The sequence below is a fragment of the Drosophila bipectinata genome, chromosome 4 (genome assembly GCF_030179905.1).
Source record: "Drosophila bipectinata strain 14024-0381.07 chromosome 4, DbipHiC1v2, whole genome shotgun sequence".
Taxonomy (NCBI): Eukaryota; Metazoa; Arthropoda; class Insecta; order Diptera; family Drosophilidae; genus Drosophila; species Drosophila bipectinata.
In genome coordinates, this window is record NC_091740.1 from 9,831,132 (window position 1) to 9,853,144 (window position 22,013).

At 37.2% G+C, this 22,013-nt stretch overlaps 1 protein-coding gene across 1 annotated transcript; it reads right to left on the bottom strand.

The window, feature by feature from the left end:
* Positions 1-67: 67 nt before the first annotated feature.
* Positions 68-19,535, bottom strand: LOC138926901 (uncharacterized). Its single transcript, XM_070282508.1, has 9 exons — positions 19,320-19,535; positions 18,947-19,087; positions 17,843-17,939; positions 2,600-2,774; positions 1,953-2,561; positions 1,677-1,862; positions 1,292-1,612; positions 285-930; positions 68-202 (listed from the first exon to the last, which is right to left on the bottom strand). The coding sequence occupies exons 1-9, from the start codon at positions 19,533-19,535 to the stop codon at positions 68-70; spliced, it is 2,526 nt and encodes an 841-aa protein (XP_070138609.1).
* Positions 19,536-22,013: the final 2,478 nt, after the last annotated feature.

The window sequence follows — 22,013 nt, forward strand, 5'->3', positions numbered from 1 at the left end:
GGGATCGCACACATACACGATATCCCCTTCTACAAGAGGCTTAGCCTTTTCGGACCACTTGGTCCGCCTAGTGATCACTGGCAGGTATTTTTGAAGCCATCGCCTCCAGAACGAGTCCGCCAGTTGTTGTGATTCCATCCAGCTCTTCTTGAGCTGCACTCCTTCGGGTAGGGGTTCCATCGTCGGTCCTCTTCCAGTTGAGCTTCCAAGCAGGAAATAATTCGGTGCCAGTGATTCTTCGTTCTCATCTTCCAATGGGATGTATGTTAGGGTCACGAGTTGACGATCGCCACCGCCTCCATTAGAGCGGCTCTCAGCAACTCATCCGATGGTCGTTTGTCAAGGAGGATTGATTCCAACGCCGTCTTCACGGAACGCACCAAGCGCTCCCATGCCCCACCCATATGGGGAGATGCGGGTGGAATGAAGTTCCATGTCATCTGGGGTCCAGTGAACTCGCGAGAGAGTAGTTCCTTGTCCACATCTTCGAACGCCCTACGCAACTCCGTGCAGGCTCCTTGAAAATTGGTGCTGTTGTCGCTCCAGAGTTCCACTGAGCACCCTCGTCGGGCCATAAAACTGCGCACCGCTAGAATACAAGAGTCAGTTGTTAATGAATACGCTACCTCTAGATGTATTGCCCTTGTAGAGAGGCAGGTGAAGAGCACGCCGTATCGTTTCTCTGAACTGCGTCTGACCCGCACCATCAGAGGCCCAAAGTAGTCCACACCCGTGTAGCTGAAAGCTCTATGAAAGACTGCAACTCTTGGATATGGAAGTTCCGCCATGCGCGGCGGTTTGGGGGCCGCCTGTCGGTTCTTGCATTGTTGGCAGGAACGTCGTATCCGAGCAAGGGTGGATCTCAGCTTTGGTATCCAAAATCTTTGTCGTAGTTCGTTGACCACCGTCTCGTGGTTAGCGTGCAGAAATCTTCGGTTATATTCCTTTATGATAAGCTGCGTAATGTGGCTGCCGCAGGGGAGTACGACGTGGTCGCTTTCCTTGCCTCTCTTGCCAAAGAAATCTCGGCCCGTTCAACCAACGACTTTCTCGGTTGAAATCAGGTCCTTTGTTCCACTTTGTGGCGTCGTCCGCCACGTTCCCGGAGGTAGGTACCCAGCGCCAGTCCTTGACGCTAGTACCGTCTAGAATCTAGATCACACGGAATGCTACAAATTGTTTGTACTTCCTCTGGTCCGATCGCAGCCAACTCAACACGGTCCTCGAGTCGGTCCAGAAAGTCCGTGTGCTCAGCTTCGCGCCAAGTGAAAGCTCCAGAGTTTGAGCTAACCTCGCTCCAAGCACTGCTCCCATGAGTTCAATCCTTGGTATGGATGTCGGTCTTAGAGGGGCTACCTTGGTTTTGCTGCCCAGTAGACTGCAGTGGATACCTGCCTCATTTTGAAATCGTATATAACTCACGGCGGCAAATCCATTCTCGCATGCGTCCACGAAGGTGTGCATCTCCACTTCTGAATCCATCAGCGACTCCTTCATGTGGCATCTTGGGATGGTCATTTTCTCACCGTCCGTACCAAAGCCATCGCTTCCATTTAATCCATTCTGCCTCAGGTATGGGGTCATCCCAGGTACATCCACTTTGCCATATTTCCTGAAATATTATTTTTGCATACATCACGAAGAAGGATATGAGCCCTAAAGGATCATATATAGACATCAACACACTGAGAAACTCTCGTTTGGTGGGTCGTTGCCTTCCTTGGAGAAGTTCTCTATGGCGATATCGTGGGGATACACGGTAGCGGATGAGATCTTCTTTCGTGTCCCACCACATTCCCAGCACCTTCTCGGTCTGTCCATCCGTAGTTTCGTCTAGTCTCACTAGTGCGCTTAATACTTCTCTGGAATTCGATACCCAGTTTCGAATGAAGAATCCGCCCTGAAGATGAATGTAGTGGACCTGACGCGCGAGGCTTATAGCTTCTTCCTACGTGTCGACGTTGTCCAGCATGTCGTCTACATAGTGATTCTCCAGTATGCACTTAACAGCGCGTGGGTATTCCTTCTTGAAAGACTCTGCATTTATCTTCTTCACGTACTGCGCACAGCTGGGGGAGCAACTAGCCCCAAACGTCATTACCTGTATGGCGTAGTTCTCTCTCCGTTGTGTGGATGGGTCTATAAATACAAAGCAGTGGTATCTCTGATCTTCTGTGTTTATCCTGACCTGATTAAACATCTCGGCGATATCGCCGCCGATAGCAATTCGTTTCTCTCTAAAACTGTGAAGTATTGGTACCAACTGCGCTAGTTGGTCAGGTCCCTTCAGCAACATTGTGTTCAGCGAAATCCCTTCCGTCTTCGCAGCCGCATCCCAAACTATGCGAAGCTTTCCTGGCTTGTTCACGTTTAGCACGGGAAAGATAGGTAGATACCAATATGGCTTTCCCCCAGCTTCTTCCGACGTAATGGGCCGTGCATATCCTTTCTTCACGTACTCATCTAGCTGTCGGCGAATTTCCTTCGCAAGCTTCCTTCGCAAGCTTCCTTCGCAAGCTCCGGAATCAATTTCTGGTATAGGCATCGTGCCCGCTTTAGGGCTGTCGGTAAACTATCCGGCAGATTTTCATCTTTATACCTCCAAAGCAGACCTGTTTCAAATCGGCCATTTATACGCCTCGTGTTCTTCTCCAGCTGCTGTATAGCCAACTGGTCATCATTGGATACGCTCTTGCTATTCATCTCCGGTCTAGGGCCACCGTCCGACCACATGCACTGCTCAAGCAGGAGCAAGATCTCCTTGTTCTCGTCAGCTTCACATGCACATATGTGAAACACGTGGTAGTTTGGGGTTATGTCATCACCCACACTGTTTGAGCTTCTTTCTTTAATCGTCCACCCCAGGCGGGTCTTCTCAGCGATCGGTTCTTCTGTTGTGCCTTCCTTGGTGTGAAGCACGCGCCCTAGTTTGCACTGCCACTCTATGTAAGAGGCTGCGGTTGTCCCTTTACTCCAAGGTCTTCTAGCAATGGGGCGTCGATCAAGGTTAGAGATGACCCGTCGTCGATGAAGGCATACGTGTTGACTTGCCTACCATTTCCATACAAAGTCACTGGCAATACCCTGAATAGCATTTCCACACCTTCTTGTCGGTGTGCATGGCACCTGGCTTGGACGGGAGCCGTGCTGCCGCGATGCAACAGGGGATGATGGCGTTCTAGGCATCCATCTATTCCGCAAGGATTGGGGACGCCGCATCTTTCCACCTTGTGGCTTTGGAAACATCTCCAGCACAAGCCACACCGTCGAGTAGCATTCCAGCGATGGCGTGTCGTCATGAAATGACAGATTTTGTATTTTTGTCTTGAAAGTTCTCTTTCTCTTTCTATATTTTTCTCTTTCTTTTCTCCAATCTAGGATTGTGTTTACCAAGGCTGTAGAAATAATTGATTTTTTAATGGTATTGGATCTTGTGCGACCTGACACGATCCATCCGAAAATCGTCTTTTGTCCGAGAAGTAAACCTTTTTTTACTATCTTCGGCATAATAATTTGTGGATATAAATCTGCACCAATTATTAGATCAATTCGACCAGGTTTATCGAAATTGGGATCGGCTAAATAATAGCCTTTCCAATCAAATTTATTTACATTTAAATTGTTTGTGGGAAAAGTTTGCTTTATTGTTGGTATAATAATTGCGTTTGTGCTAAATTCTTTTGATTATTTACTGTTATTCTTGAGTGTCAATTTTAATTTGTGATTTGAAACACAGGAACCTGTTGGTTCCTGTGATACTCCACTTATTTGTGTGGGAGATTTTATTAGAGGCAATTTTAATTTTTTAACCTGCCTTTTTAGCAATTAAAGTACTTTGTGACCCATTGTCAACCAAAGCTCTGAATATTCTTAAATTCACCATCTTGACCTTTCATTTGAACATCAGCGGTGTCCAACAACACTTGTTCAGAGGTCATGCATGTAATCCAACTCATAAATTGCCTCACCAAATAGGCAATGTAAACATTATTTGCAAAACGCAGTAGCCCCTGCTGAATGAGTCATGCCATTTCTTATCTTGTCTCCTAATTTCCCCTCACTCGTTTCTGAGGATCCCCAAAAGATTATCTAGACTAAACATCAAGTTCTTTTTGTAAACATTCCCATAAATTTTCCATGGCCCAAACCAGGCATAAACATTAGAGCCGCCTCGCCGTCACCAGTCCGAATTTGATCGATCTTCCGATCTTATCACTCTTCAATGACCTTATCACCAATGACTCAACTTTTGCATCAGCAAATTTTCCCTTTCTCTCAGAACCTCTTAGGTCGATTGTTTGTTCTCTCCAAGTACCTCCTTGGGTTATTTCTCTTAAGCCGAGGTTGGTTAGTTATCTGGTAATCAAAAATTGGCAGTCTTATTCCGGGTGCAAGCCATTCACCTACAATCGTTCTAGCCGTAAGCGATTAAACGAAGTTTGTGAACCAAACAAGAAATAATAATAAAGTTTTTTTAAATAAAAATTAAAAAAAAAAAAATTTAATTTTTTAAAAAGTGAACTTCGGATTAATCTAATTGGCGCTCAACGTGGGGCCATGCAAATAAAGGTGATTCTAAAAAATTTATTAAGTTAAAACTAAAATAAAAATAAATTAATTAGAAGGAAAGAACCAGCGTGGCTCAAAAACTCATAAAAATCCTATTTAATCGCGTTGAACAGGCAAGCCGAAGACTAGTGATTGGCAAAGACTCCAATAAAAAAATAAACAAAATATATACAAATCATTAAAAAACCATTAAAATAAAAAACTCAGTGTTCAAAAAATTAAAAACCGTGTATACTGAAAAACAAAGCAAAAAATTCTATTAAATACAAAAACTGATCCAACGGAAGAAGGAAGGAAGTAACCCAACAGGATACAGATAGCAGGAAGGAAGAAACCCAACAGGATATCTAACTAAGGAAGACAGGATACAACATCACCGTGAGAAATTAAAGAAAAGCTTATCCTTAGTTACACATTAAATTTACTTTACATTTAAAAACAAAATACTAACAAAAATTTTTTTTATTAAATTAAGTCAAATCTCTTGAAAAATTAAGGAAAAAACGGTAGAAGATTATAAAATTCAGACAATTGATCCAAATATAAGTTGTGATACAACATTAGAAGTGATTAAAGCTCTGCCAAAATTTAATGGAGAGCAAACTCAGTATGTAGACTGGAGGGAGGCTGCAGAGACAGCAATGAGTTTATATAAAATAAACAGTGAGCAATATTTTATAGCGTTAACCATACTTCGTAACAAAATCATGGGAGCGGCACATGATGCCCTGACCAATCATGGAACAGTCCTTAATTTCAATGCAATTTTGTCTAGATTGGATTTTATCTATAATGATAGAAGACCAATCCACGTTCTAGAAGCTGAACTAAGTATTCTTAGACAAGGTAAATTGTCTACTACGGAGTTCTATAATGAGGTAAATAAAAAGATGACCCTACTGATCAATAAGACCATAATGACATACGGTAAAGAAAGCGAAATTACAAAAGAAACTAATAAAGTAATTAGGAACAATGCTCTAAGAATCTTTATTTCTGGTCTAAACGGATCAATATCAGAGACACTTTTCTCGCTAAATCCACGCGACCTTCCAAACGCCTTAGCAAAATTGCAAGAACTAGAATCAAATAATTTTAGAGCCCAATTCGCCAATAGATATTATGGCTTTCAAAATGAAAACCGAAGGCAAAATAATTACCTAAGGTTTAACTCGGTCCAACCAAAACAAAATTTTTAAAAACCAAAATGGGGAAACAGCCAAAACCAAAGTTGGCCCCAACAGACTTATTTCGACCAGAACAACGTTCAGGGACAACAAACCTCAGAACCAATGGAAGTCGATCCTTCCATACAGTTCGTAAGCCGACCAAAAGGGCAATCTAATAATTATCGTCAGGGATATACCCAAAATGTTGGCACAAACCAAAATCAAGATCGTCCGTATTCAGGTCGACCACACTATTATCAACATAATATAGCCGTCCTTCTATTAATAATCCACAAAACTTTGCAAATTAAGCAGCTGGCCCAAGTCATTTTCCAGTAAAGCGAAAGCTTGAGAGTACAGTAAATCAACCACAAAATAAAACCATGAAAATTAATAATATTCAGGAGGACCATTTTTTAGGGGAAGGGCAAGAGTAAGATTACCTTACTTAATACGATTTGACAGAAAAGAAAATAAAAATTTTAAAGTACTAATTGATACAGGCGCAACCGCTTGGTACATTAAATATATATATTTATACCGAATATATTTAAATAAAAATGAACTCCCTATTTATAAAAAGCTTTCAACCGTAAACGGATATTCGATAATAAAATATTATCACATGATAACAATTTTCAATATTAAACATATCTTTTATGAAATCGAAGGTTTAGAAACCGACTTGTTAGTCGGTTATAATCTACTTAAAAAAATTGGGGCTATATTCGACACAAAAAAGGGTGTTATACAATAGCATGGGAAAGAGGTAAAATTACTTTTTCACAATAAAGTGTGTAAAGAAAATCTATGCCACACCTAGGAAAAATGTAGTCACCCTCTGAACGAATTCTTAATAAACAAATATTTTAACCAGTTAAAACAAGTTAAATCGAATTTAGTCTGCGTCGAAACAAGCAACTATGACCACAGATCCGAATCAGAGCCTTCAAAGGATTTTAGTTCAATAAAATCCTTCCAATTCAAAAATGAGAGTCTAAGGTCAATAACCTCACAATCTACTTCAGGCAACAAAAAAAAATAAAAATCATTGCCTGAACAATTCAAATCAGAAAGGGATATGGAAGAATTAAGATATATAATAATAAACCATATCAAAGATGAGCACTCTAAAATAAATATGAAAATTCTTTTCCGCACTGATATTAGAGGGGAAATAAACTTAGTACATGATAAACCCATATATGGTAAACAATACCCATATGCCCAATCCGTAGCAGAATTTCTTAATAAAGAAATAAAAAGAATGTTGTCCGAAAAAATTGTACAACCTAGCAGGAGTACGTATAATTCTCCAGTTCTTGTAGTTCCGAAAAAAGCTGATGGCAGTCCGAATGATGATGGCAGTCCAAAACTAAGACTTGTCATTTTTAAAAAATTAAATAAAAACCCAATTCCCGATAGATACCCTATGCAGGATCCATCTGTTATATTAGCTAATCTGGGAAAAGCAACATTTTTTCCCACAATTAACCTGGAATTAGGTTTTCATCAAATATTAATGAGAGAATCTGACATTCAAAAAACGTCTTTTTCTATAAATAACGGGAAATACGAATTTTTAAGAAGGCCTTTGGCTTAACTAACGCTCCAAGAATCTTTCAACATGCAATGGAAGACATTTTAAAAGATCACGTTGTAAAAACTTGCCACGCCTATATGGACGATATAACAATTTTCTCAAATTCACTAGAGGAACATTTTAATGATTTAGATAGAATAATAAATATCTTTTTAGAAGCAAATATGAAAATATCTTTAGAAAAATTCAAATTGTTTCGGCAGAAACCAATTTTCTTGGGACGAAGTCTTTTATAATGCAATCAAAACAACCCCAGTTAAAATCGCAACAATACAAAATTACCCAATTCCAAAAAATATCAGAGAGCTTAGAAGCTTTCTTGGCCTAACACGTTATTATAGAAAGTTTGCCAGTAATTATGCTTACACAATAAAACCACTCACCTCATATTTAGGAGGCCATAATGGTAAAATATCTAAAAATATGCCGAAAAAAATGTCGGTACAGTTGGACGAACCAGCTGTAAAAGCATTCAATGAACTTAAGCAAAATCTTACTAATTAACTTGAATTAGTACAACCAGATTATAGTAAAAAATTAATTCTTACAACAGACGCTTCAAACAAAGCATTAAAAGCGGTTTTGTCACAAGAGGGTAAGCATATATCCTTTATATCAAAAACCCTCAATAAAACAGAACAAGCATACGCCACAAACAAAAAAGAATTATTAGCAATTATGTGGGCATTAAAAAACCTAAGAAACTACTTGTATGGCGTGGTAGAAAAGGAAATTCACACCGACCACCAGCCATTAGCGTATTCAACATCTGACAAAAACCCAAATATTGGCATGAAAAGTTGGTATTCATTCATACAAAGATTTACACCAAAACTTCAATACAAACCAGGTACAACTTATGTATAATAATATGATGATACTCCAGAGAATTTAGTAACGTTACTAAAAGAATATATTTCACTAAATATAACCACAGGCCTGCACTGTACCCTCCTGCAAGAAGTCTTACTTATTGCAAAGTCCTGCAAGAACTTTACTTATTGCAAAAACCACTAAAAGAAAATTTCGGAAACAAATTCCTATTTACAAGAATTTTTGTACAAGACGTAGAAAATGAGGAAGATAAGGCAATTATTATTGAAGAGACTCATTGTCGCGCCCATAGAGGATTAGACGAAAATTACAAACAAATATCTAGACTTTATTATTTGCCAAAATTATTTATAAAATTAAAAGAATATATAAAAAATTGCGTTATTTGTAACCTAAATAAATATTGCAGACATCCAGTAGAAATTCCGATAGGTGAAGCACCAATTCCAACTAGTTCAGGTGAAAATCTTTATATTGACATATTTTACGCCGATAAAAAAATTTTTTTTTTATGTCGCTTATTCTTAACAATTAAAGAAATAGAAAATAAGTTAAATATTGAAAAAAAAGTACTAGAAATTTTACAACATTTTCCATTAGCAAAAACAGTTATGACAGACAACGAACCAAGTTTCAGATCTGCGCATTTTCGTTCATTTATAAGTAAAAGTGGACTCACAATACACTTTGCAGATCCAAGACATAGCACTTCCAATGGTCGAATTGAAAGGGCACATTCCCTGAAATAATCATAAGAGCAGCTTAAACATATAATCAGAGCATTCACTCAGTTACCAATGAAAAGCCATTGGACATACTATACAACAAAATAAACCATAAGAAAACACCAAACATTCTCCAACAAGCTCAAACAGTTATGCTAGCAACACATAACAAAGACAAAAAACAAAAAACTATAATGTAGGAGAAGCAATTTATGAAAAAAAAAATATGGGGAAAGAAACAAATTAAAACCAAGATATAAAAAACAGGTAGTTAAGGAAAACCAGGGTAATAAAGTAATAATAAACAATAGGAATAGAATAGTTATAATAGTAATAATAGATATTATTAAGTCTTAAATTTTTTTTCTCTAACTTACAGATAACGATGCATTCCGCAATACTGCTATTTCTGATCGTAGTTATAACAACATCTGAAATAATTAATTTTTCGAATCATGATTTCCTTCTTTATAAAGACAAAAAGGACGTTCTGACCTATGACTCATATGCTGAGCTATTTCATGTTACCTACATTAGTTTCTATAAAGAAATTATGAACCCAGACCTTAACTATATAAAGAATACTAATAATGATAAATTTAACTGGGAAATATCATATAATTTAAGAACTCTAGATTTAGTTCTATCACAATTATTGCCAACAAGATCTAAGAGAGGTACTAATGAATTAGGAACGGTTTTAAAATGGTTAGAATTATTTGATAACAACAACAAGCAACAAATAAAAAATTCCAAATTGTTTGATGAAATAACAAGAAAGGAAAGCTAACTTCGGGCGGAGCCGAAGTTTATTACCCTTGCAGTTAAAACCGGATATATATCGCAAACATCGGATATAGTTGACCGATCCTTATGAATACATCATAATAAAACCAATTAACTAAAATGAAAAATCCAAAAAAGGTCCCAAACTCCTATCTTCAAAAATAAGAAAGTTGATGTTTCTACCAAGTACCATTTCCGATCGTTCAGTTATATGGCAGCTATAGGATATAATCGGCCGATCCTAATGAAATTTGGTAGGTTGGATCAACTGGCCAGAAATATAATCTGTATTAAGTTCCAGCTTTCTATCTTCAAAAACACGAAAGTTGGGTCATTTCCGATCGTTCAGTTATATGGCAGCTATAGGATATAGTCGGCCGATCCTTATTAAATTTGGCATGTCGTATTATTTTGAAAAACTCTCATGTCAATTTGAACTCTCTATCTCTAAACTCTCTCAATTTGAACTCTCTATCTCTAAAAACACCAAAGTTATACCATTTCTGATCAATCAGTTATATGGCAGCTATAGGATATAGTTGGCCGATCCCGGCCGTTCCGACTTATATACTGCGTGCAAAGGAAAGAAGGGTGTGTGCAAAGTTTCAAGACGATAGCTTTAAAACTGAGAGACTAGTTCGCGTAGAAACGGACAGACAGACAGACAGACAGACGGACAGACGGACCGACGGACCGACGGACAGACGGACATGCTCATATCAACTCAGGAGGTGATCCTAATCAAGAAAATATATACTTTATAGGGTCGGAGATGTCTCCTTCACTGCGTTGCACACTTTTGGACAAAATTATAATACCCTCTGCAAGGGTATAAAAATACTGTCCACATATTTAAAATCGGTTTTTACAAGCCAAGAGGTACCTCTAAGAAAACATCGTTTACATTTAATAACTTATGATCTACAAAATTTAATTGATAAAAAATAGATGCGATACGTATTACGCAAGAGGTATTTCTTGTAATGATGGAAAATTACTGTTAAGCAATCAGGTAGCAAAATGCGACAAGACTTATTACGAAATAAGTAATTTCAAAAAAGAACTACTTAACAATTATTGTGTTGTAAGCAAAGAAAAATCATCTTTCACTCGCTTATTGAACGGTGAAAAATCAATATGTAATAAAATAAGAGAAAAAAAACAAGAAAGGAAAGCTAACTTCGGGCGGAGCCGAAGTTTATATACCCTTGCAGTTAAAACCGGATATATATCGCAAACATCGGATATAGTTGACCGATCCTTATGAATCATAAACAAACCAATTAAACCAATGAAACATCATAATAAAACCAATTAACTAAAATGAAAAATCCAAAAAAGGTCCCAAACTTCTATCTTCAAAAATAAGAAAGTTGATGTTTCTACCAAGTACCATTTCCGATCGTTCAGTTATATGGCAGCTATAGGATATAATCGGCCGATCCTAATGAAATTTGGTAGGTTGGATCAACTGGCCAGAAATATAATCTGTATTAAGTTCCAGCTTTCTATCTTCAAAAACACGAAAGTTGGGTCATTTCCGATCGTTCAGTTATATGGCAGCTATAGGATATAGTCGGCCGATCCTTATGAAATTTGGCATGTCGTATTATTTTGAAAAACTCTCATGTCAATTTGAACTCTCTATCTCTAAACTCTCTCAATTTGAACTCTCTATCTCTAAAAACACCAAAGTTATACCATTTCCGATCAATCAGTTATATGGCAGCTATAGGATATAGTCGGCCGATCCCGGCCGTTCCGACTTATATACTGCGTGCAAAGGAAAGAAGGGTGTGTGCAAAGTTTCAAGACGATAGCTTTAAAACTGAGAGACTAGTTCGCGTAGAAACGGACAGACAGACGGACAGACAGACGGACAGACGGACCGACGGACAGACGGACATGCTCATATCAACTCAGGAGGTGATCCTAATCAAGAAAATATATACTTTATAGGGTCGGAGATGTCTCCTTCACTGCGTTGCACACTTTTGGACAAAATTATAATACCCTCTGCAAGGGTATAATAAACAAATAGATATAATTCAGGAAGGTGCTATTTTAGTAAATGGAAATAATATTGTAAATGACTCTTGCCTAATAGAGTCTTATTTAATAACATTCAATGGCACCACAATAATTAATAATATATCATATTCAAACGTAGATATTAAAATATTAAAATACATTACAGCCCACAATTATAATAATTTTGAAATATCCGAATATATAATATCCAACAATTCGGAACTATCATTTGATAACATAAATACCCTATACCCTTATATTTAAAACCAGAATACCACTAACATTAATTGTAATCACATTATATTCAACATATATAATTTGGTTATTAATTTATAAATTAAGAAAATATTGTAAAACCATTAAACCACGGCTTAGTAATATTTTAAAAACAAATAATTTGTCCGATCAAGAAACATAGCGGAATTAACTGCTCAATTAAACTCCATGACTTCACCATCATTTGAATCGGGACGCTTCAATTTAGAAGGGGGAGTGTTATCCAACTCATAATTGCCTCACCAAATAGGCAATGTTAACATTATTTGCAAAACGCAGTAGCCCCTGCTGCGTCATGCCATTTCTTATCTTGTCTCCTAATTTCCCCTCACTCGTTTCTGATGATCCCCAAAAGATTATCTAGACTAAACATCAAGCTCTACTTGTAAACATTCCCTTAAATTTTCATTGGCCCAAAACAGGCATAAACATTAGAGCCGACTCGCCGTCACCAGTCCGAATTTGATCGATCTTCCGATCTTATCACTCTTCACCAATGACTCAACTTTTGCATCAGCAAATTGTCCCTTTCTCTCAGAACCTCAGGTTGATTGTTTCTTCTCTCCAAGTACCTCCTTGGGTTATTTCTCGTAAGCCGAGGTTTGTTGAATATCTGGCAATTAAAAATTGGCAGTCTTATTCCGGGAGCAAACCTTTCACCTACAATCGTTCTAGCCTTAAACGTTTAAACAAAGTTTGTGAAACAAATAAGAAATAATAAGAAAAATTTTTAAAATAAACATTAAAAAATAAAAAATTATTTTTTTAAAAAGTGAACTTCGGGATTAATTTAATTTGCAAGTATTCACTATTGCCTTCTTTATGTGAAACATGCCATGGTGATTATTTTGAACTGTGCTTTAAACATAAGTGGCACCAGTTCCATTTTTCAACAACGTCCATTCTTTCCTGTGGACTTAATGCTTTAAATTTGTAGCAATAAACTAATTGATGCCCGGGAATTTGGCACATCGGGCATGTTTGGTCATTTGTATAATTTTTTATAATTTTCTTTGTGGGTAACTCATTTCTCACTGATGTCAACGAACTAAGCTGTTGATCTAAAAACTCTGTGACATCCTCTAAATTTTGAATCTCACTTGATTTTTTAACTTGGCCTTCATACTGTTGTAGAGCCTCAATATTTAATTTTTTTATATAATATGCAATTTAATTCTTCGGTCAGATTTGCTTTTAGGCGCATCATATAAATCGATTCATTGATTGAATCAATTGTATTTTTAAGATGCCTATATGGGTCCAAATTTATTTTTGGAAGCTCAATGAGGTGATTAAGCTGATCTGGGAATATTTTTCTATTATTCTCATATCGCTTAATGAGTAATTCTCAGGCTGCATCGTAATTATTGCCTGAGCCCAGCAATAAATGAGAAACCACATTTCGTGCTTCCCCCTTTTAGAACACTTTTAAGGTAGCTTAGTTTAAGGATGGACTTAAATCCGTTTTTGAATGAACCAGCTCCTTAAATAATTCCTAAAAATGGTCCCAATCTTTCCTCAATTTTTGGTAGGCTAGGTAGTTCGTCCATTCTAAGGCTACTACCTTCTACCTTGTCAACTGTTTTTTCTTGGATTTTATTATCTATTAGCTCGATGTGTATTTCAACATCATCTTTGAGCTCTATAATTTTGTTCATATATTTATTATTGAGCCCTTAAATATTTATTAAATCGGACACTGTTTCGATTTTACTAAGAAACATTTTTAGTTTTTTAATTCTTATAGAAAAGGTTTCATTTTCCCCTTCCTGAATCTCCCTATAAGTTTTCTAGAGGTAATTCTCGAGGTTCTTTATAGCCCCCTCAAGCCTCAAAAAAAGCTCATCCTGGCCAATATATTTTTTAATTTTGTCGTTGTTGGACATAAATTTCGATAGCATGCTTTCGAAATGATTTTTCAAGAAATAGTCATGCTCTACAGGACCGAGTTGAACCAAATAATTATGGTTCGTAAAGGCTTTTTTCACCAAATTTTTGAATGCCTCCCTATCTTCTTCTGAATATGAATTTTTTGCGAGAAGCGCATCTATTTGCCGGATGAGGCGCTCCTGGTCTTCAATAGTTGGAATTTTATCCTTAGTCGCTCTTTTTTACCCAGATCGCAGATCTTAGGTTTTAGATCATGCTGCTTGGCTCGTATTTAATGGGTCCGATCCCTTGAAACTCTATCTTTGGAATTTATATCTACAATTGTGTTCAATGCTTGAACACACATTAACATATATTACGCGCAAGGTCTTACTTTCATAACTTGTATTGGACGCTTACTCACAATTTTTAGTAGTAAAAGAAATCCAAAAAAAATTAAATATCGAAAGCAAAGTAATGGAACTTCTACAACATTTTCCATAAGCCAAAGTAATAATGACCGATAAGGAACCGAGCTTTACCTCGGCTCAATTTAAATCTTTTGCACAAAGATTTAATTTAACTTTACATTACGCAGACCCGAGGCACAGCACCTCAAACAGACAAGTTTACACAGACATTCTACATTAACAGAATTAGCTCGATGCATTAAAGAAGAATTTAATTAAACTGACTTTTCCGAAATAGTAATAAAGCCGGTCAAGAATATCATCGGAGCATTCGTTCTACAACGAACCAAAAAGCTTTTGACGTACTATACAATAAAATAGAGCACGATAACATTCCTCAAATTTAGAAATATACTCAAGAGAAAATGTTGGAAACACATAACGAAAACAGGAGAGAATATCATGTAGAACAGGTAGTCTATGAAATGAAACACGGCGAAAGAAACTTAAAACTAGATATAAAAAACAAATAGTTAAAGAAAATTTACCCAAAAAAATAGTTATCAACAATAGAAATAGAATTATTAACAAAGATAATATAAAACTGTAAATGTTTATATAATATCCTTTTTTTCTTTCCTTCTCCAGAAAATATTTTATGTGGTTCTCATATTACACCTTATTTTATTAACAAAATCAGAAATAATTGACTATACAAATATACTATACTAATATACTATAAAAACGTATTGACGTACGATTCATACGCAGAGTTTTTCCACGTAACTAACTTAAGCATTTATAAAGAAATAACAGATTTGGAATCAGATAATATTAAAAGGGATTCTAATAAAAGGTCACAATGGGAGATTAAATATGTCATAGAAGTAATAGAACTAATTTTATAACAATAAATATCAATTAGATCAAAAAGGGAGATAAATGAGTGAAATGGTTATAAATGACCTTGTGGAAATGGTTAGCTGGAACTCCGGACAATGATGATTTTATTACAGTTCTGAATAAAATTAATGAATTAATTGAAAACAATAAAAAGCAGTCTATTATCATTTTCCGATTAATCAAAGAAATAGAGTCTCTTTCCCATGATTTTAAAAATGTATTTATTGATCAAGATCTACCACTTCGAAAACATCGCTTACGATTATTAACATTTTATCTGCAATATTTAATTGACATAATCACTCTAGCAAAAATGGACGTATTTAATACCAAAACTTTAAACAATGATAACATCTTGGAAATATTAAAACAGGAACAAAAACCAGTAATTATAGCTGATTTAATTGACATCTCTGTTTTTAAAATCGCATTGCATAAAGAACTTTTAATAATTTATATAAAATACCCAATAATAAAAAACAGGTGTGAAATATATTACGCTAGAGCGATTTCCCAAATCGATGGAAAACTAGTATTAAGCAATCAAGTCGCAAAATGCGAAAATATGTTTTATGAAATGTCTAATTTTAAGAACGAACTTTTTAATATTTATTGCACTTTAAGTAACAAAAAAATTATTTTACCAAATTATTAAATGGTAAGAAATCAACTTGTAAAAAAACAAGAGAAAAAAATAAAAAAAATTGACATCATACAAGATGGTTAACAACTCCGATTTAAACGGTTCGTTTTTAATAACATTTAATGGTACAACTAAAATTAAAATTATCTCATATACCAATTTGGAAAATAAAATTCTTGATCTTTCTTTAGATAACATAAACATTTTAAACCCTTACGTTAATATTAAGAATACTAAAATATCACTTACCTTTATATTATTAATTTTAATCATTATATATTCGATTTTTTCACTTGTTATAAAATACAAAAATGCTATATTATTTGTAACCAAAAAACTTCGGCCTGAACCAGAAAAATCTATTAACCAAGAAAATTTTTTAACGGAATTAAGAGATCATTTAAACGAATTTCATATTGAATCGGGACAATCCATTTTAGAAGGGGGAGAGTTATCCAACCCGTAAATACAGGCGACTTATGGCTTTTATAAACAATATTTTTAATCTCTGCATTTGCCTTTGGCTTTGTCTTTGGCTCAATTATCCAACCCATGGCCAGTTATGGCTTTCCACTTATTGATTTTATAAACAGTATATTCAAACTCTGCATTTGCCTTCGGCTTTTTCTTTGGCTCTAAGGTTCGATCTCAATCAATTGCGCCTTTTGCGTTTCAAGTACCCACCAATTTGCATCGATCAGCGTAATCTAATTTCACAATGAAATGCGACAGTTTCATCTTAAGCCTTTAATCTAAACACAACTCATGGCCGAGGTTCTTTGGATAAGATTTAGAATTAAGAAGGCAGTCCTATTTTGACCGAGACCGCGAACGGTTGACGGAAAATATTCAAGAAAATCTAAAGTGTCTTGTAATAATTCAGTTTAATAAATAAAGGTTTAATACCAAATTGTAGAATTTAAAATAAAAATTATATATTTTTACTTCACCATCTAACAAAAAATTCAACTTATGTATGTCCTGGCAGCACTCGACAAAATTTTTTATAAATAATCGTAACAAATAATTAATTTCCTGATAGTTATCTTTAGATAACATAAACATTTTAAACCCTTACGTTAAAATTAAGAATACTAAAATATCACTTACCTTTATATTATATTGTATTATATTATATTATATTATATTATATTATATTATATTATATTACATTATATTATATTATATTATATTATATTATATTATATTATATTATATTATATTATATTATATTATATTATATTATATTATATTATATTATATTATATTATATAAATTCAACTTATGTATGTCCTGGCAGCACTCGAAAAAATTTTTTATAAATAATCGTAACAAATAATTAATTTCCTGATAGTTATCTTTAGATAACATAAACATTTTAAACCTTTACGTTAAAATTAAGAATACTAAAATATCACTTACCTTTATATTATTATATATAAATAGGTTATGAAATTATGGTGTCCTTTTGTAGATATTTCCCGTTAATGGCATACAGGCCTCATTCGGGGCGCAAATAGGACATTCTAATTGATTTGATTAGGCCCCTCATCGAATGTCTCAGACAATGTGCATTTGATGGGGCGCCGTGAAAACTTTATCGTGTTATATGGATAGTCGAGAAAAGTGATGAAAACTGGAGTGACTATTTACATTCCGTTGATTAAGCACTTACAATTGGAGAACATTTTTGTATGTCCTTTGTGAGCAGAGTAGAGCACACACACACATCAACTCGAGTGCAAACATATAATACATGTTTGAGTTTTGTCTTTGCTCACTTGCATTTGGAAACATTTACAATGCGAGGGCGCAGGATGGTACCAGGGTAGCGTCAAGGTAATTACCTGCCAAGGTAATTAACCTGGTAATTACGCGTGATCGAAAGAGACATACAAGCGAATGATAGCATCGCTTGGAGGGATCTACCCCGGGGCAAAGCTGGTGGCGGTTGACTGGGCGGAAATACAAGTTAACATAGGGCGCGAGTATGGCTCACAGATAAGCCGACCGTAAAGCCATACTAGCGATGTTGAGGATGTGCAGTCCGACGCTTCCGGCGGACTGGAGAGTCGCCAAGGTGAGGAGGCAGTAGGACTGCAGAGGCAGGTCGTCCTCACTCTTGCGAGGAGACCGTGAAGATCCTTAAAATATCAGAGCACTGGATCAAATACGGATTCAAGCCAAGGACAAGGGACGTTAACAGCAGGGAAAACCTGGATGCCATGGGGGACACGCTAAAGGCGGCATGCGCCTGGGCATTCAATAAAGTTTGCCCCAAAAGCAGATCGGGGAGTAGCAAGTCAAAGAAACCACCATGGTGGTCGCAAACACTTGCCAAATATTTAAGACCAAGGCCCGTAAAGCCTTTAATTTCGCTAGTAAGGCAAACCCAGAGGACAAAGCGGACCTCAAGTATTTAAACAAAGATCTGCGTAAGGCAAAGAGGAATGCCTGGACTAAGTTCTGCACGAATATTCAACAGACATCAACAGCAACAATAAACCAGCCATCAGAGAATGTATTGCTCAAATTGATCCCAACAGATTAACATTATAGTGACCCCGACCAGATTCTGTCAGCTCCTATGGTATACTAAAAACTCCAATCAAACAGAGAAAAGGAGGACATACAATCGTGGACATAAGTATTTTGACATAAATAAAAATATTTACACAATAAATATTAATGAAATTTATATATATCAATAGTGTAATAATAGGTTAGGTTAGGTTGTGGCGGCGATGCGGGGCCAGTGACTGACACCCCCATCCACTTGAGCCGCTGGGGCTCCTTGTGATACCGCACAGGCAGAGGTCCTACAAGGGAACCTCTCCCCCCCTATCTACTAATCTAATAATGTCTATTTACTATCCTTCCTGCGGCGGCTCGCAGGCCTTGTCTGCCAGACTACAGTCCTGCCTATTTAGGGCGATAAGTATCATTGATCTCTTGATGCGTGAATTCCTGCAGTTTTGGAGATTTCTCCATTTTCTCAGTGATGCGCGGTCAAATGCGATCCCTGCATTTTAGCCTACACGTATCTAAGGGGATGCCTACTGTTTCCTTCTCCGGGAGGAGAGGATTGGTAGTACCTGCTCTTGCTAGTTCGTCGGAGGCGCAATTACCCTCGTGGTCCCTATGTCCGGGCACTCATATGAGGTGGATGTCATACTGCTCTTCCATCTTGTTAAGAGATCTGCGACAGTCATGTACTGTCCTGGAGTTGGATGAGAATCCGTCAAGGGCTTTGAGTGCCGCTTGACTGTCTGAGAAGATAAGGATTGTTTCTTGATTGCTAGTAAGTGCTGGGGATCTAAGATCTAAGAACTCATTTAGACACAGCCGTTCGCAATGGAAACCGCCTCCCACCTGGCCATTCAATTTTGAACCGTCTGTGTAAATATGGAGGAAACCGGCTGGTCCCGGGATTTTTGTGGCCCATTCCTCCCTTGTTGGAATGAAAACCTTATATTTTAAGGTGGGATGATCAACAGGTACGCAGTAGTCTGTAGCCCCCATTGGCGTGCAGTGGTGTAGGTCCAACTTGGTATGTCCATAGTCGGTCATTTTCCATATGCCCGTCTCGCGTAGCCTTATTGCCGATAGCGTGGCTATCTTGGCCCCCATTATCTCTACAGGTAATAGGTCGAGTATGAAGTCTACGGCATCAGTCGGTGTGGTACGTAGGCTGCCTGTAATACAGACCTCCGCCATCCTTTGCGTTTTCCTAAGTTTCTCTCTACATGTGGAGTTTGTGAGAGCAGACCACCAGACCACCACCCCGTAGAAAAGGATGGATCTTATGACCGCTGTGTATCTTACTATTTTTGGGGACATTCCCCATTAAAGGCCGATAGCTTTTCGGCATTTATAGAGCGCGATTGTTGCCTTGTTGGGTCTATCCATAGGGTTTGACTTCCAGTCCAGTTGTTTAAATCCGTACTTCAGCCGGTGCTCCGACCTTTCCAGGGCTTTTACGGTCTCCTCGTTTAGCTCCGGGTAGACCTCTCCAAGCGATGCTACCATACGCTTGTAGGTCTCTACCGATCGCGCGTCTTGGCAGGCAATTACCTTAACGCTACTCTGGTACCATCCTGCGTCTTCGCATTCTGGTGGGGGTCCTCCGCCTCGCAGCATCTCCTCCACGAAGCGCCCATGCAACTCGTTTACCACTCATCGTCAAAGGTCCTTGGAGATTAGCCCATCCTTGGATCCCTTGTTTAAGTCCAATTAGGGTTCTTCCCTTCGTCACTTCGGCGAACGAGCGGTTGGACGGCTGCGAGTGGGCCTTCCTCTTCTTAGCCTGGGGGGCTTCTCCCTCCGTGGACCTCTGCCTTTTCACGCTTTGCGCGATCTCCTTGGCAGGATCTGACCCAGCACGTTTTTTTAGCCCCGCTTTGGAAGAAGAAGCCTTGGCAACCTCCTCCGCACCGGCGCTTTTCGCCTCCAGATGTTGCCCCTCTGTGGGGGGCTTCTCCATCTCAGCAACTCCTTGGCTTTTGAGAGCCTTGGAGTTTGACGGGTCACTGACGCCATTTCCGGACTTTTTTAAGGAGTTCCGTTCTCCACTTAGGTTTTTGTAAGGTAAGTTATTCATGTTTTGGTCCCACGAGTAGGCGGGAAGGGGTTCGTCCATCATGACATAGCCCGCTTGTCACGAGAAGCCTGGTTAAAACTGGGAGGTTGGCCGGTCCCCCAGAGTTCTCATATTACCGTCCGAGCCCCCCTCGGACACGCATTCCTCGGCATGAGCTGTTCCACCTTGGATTGAGGTGATTTAAGGAAGGGAGTGTTCTTCTCCCCGCCCGACTACCAAAAGCCAGCATCCTCGGCAGAGACATGACCTTACCGGGACCTGTTACCAGCCGCCCTCACATGAAGAGTATAGTCGCACTACCAGCGGTGTAAACAGTTACGGCACCCAATTGCTTGCGTGTAAGTTAAATTGTTTGTAGTTCGGTGAATTAAAAAAATGTAATTTTTATTTTTTAATTACACAACTTGGTGTTAAACCTTTATTTATTAAACGTAACAATTACAAGACACTTTTGATTTCTCTTAAATATTTATGTCAACCGTTCGCGGTCTCGGTCAAAATAGGACTGACTTCTTAATTCTAAATCTGATCCAAAGAACCTCGGCCATCAGTTGTGTTTAGATTAGAGGCTTAAGATGAAACTGTCACATCTTATTGTGAAATTCGATTACGCTGATCGATGCAATTTGGTGGGTACTTGAGACGCAAAAGGCGTAATTGATTGGGCTTCGGAGGGAAGCTGATGTTTACTTTTGATCTTGATTTGTTTATGGGCAACCGAGATCGGACCTCAGAGCCAAAGACAAAGCCGAAGGCAAATGCAGAGTTTGAAAATATTGTTTATAAAATTCATAAGTGGAAAGCCATAAGTGGCCTGGATTTATGGGTTGGATAATTGAGCCAAAGATCAAGCCAAAGGCAAATGCAGAGATTGAAAATATGGTTTATAAAAGCCATAAGTGGCCTGTATTTAGGGGTTGGATAACTCTCCCCCTTCTAAAATGGATCGTCCCGATTCAATATGAAATTCGTTTAAATGATCTCTTAACTATGTTAAAAAAATTTCTTGGTTAATAGATTTTTCTGGTTCAGGCCGATGTTTTTTGGTTACAAATAATATAGCATTTTTGTATTTTATAATAAGTGAAAGAATAAAATATATAATGATTAAAATTAATAATATAAAGGTAAGTGATATTTTAGTATTCTTAATTTTAACGAATGGGTTTAAAATGTTTATATTATCTAAAGAAAGATCAGAGTTATTTGATAATATGTAATCGGATATTTCATAATTTTTAAAGTGGTTCGTAGTTTCGTATTCAAGAATTTTATTTTCCAATTTGGTATATGTGATATTATTAATTTTAGTTGTACCATTAAATGTTATTAAAAACGAACCGTTTAAATGGGAGCTGTTAACAATATTGTTCCCATTTATAAGAATGGCACCATTTTGTATGATGTCTATTTTTTTATTTTTTTCTCTTATTTTTTTACAGGTTGATTTCTCACCATTTGATAATCGGGTAAAACAAGTTTTTTTGTCACTTAGAGTGCAATAATTATTAAAAAGTTCGTTCTTAAAATTAGACATTTCGTAAAAAATATTTTCGCATTTTGCGACTTGATTGCTTAATACTAGTTTTCCATCG

Bases quoted from the DNA above. Each gene is read 5' to 3' on its own strand.
- LOC138926901 (XM_070282508.1), bottom strand. From the start codon at position 19,535: ATGGCGGAGGTCTGTATTACAGGCAGCCTACGTACCACACCGACTGAT. The intron at 17,940-18,946 runs GTAATTGCGCCT...TCTCCTCGCAAG, and splicing joins CGGACATAGGGACCACGAGG to AGTGAGGACGACCTGCCTCT. The intron at 1,863-1,952 runs GTAGGAAGAAGC...ATCGAATTCCAG, and splicing joins ATGCTGGACAACGTCGACAC to AGAAGTATTAAGCGCACTAG.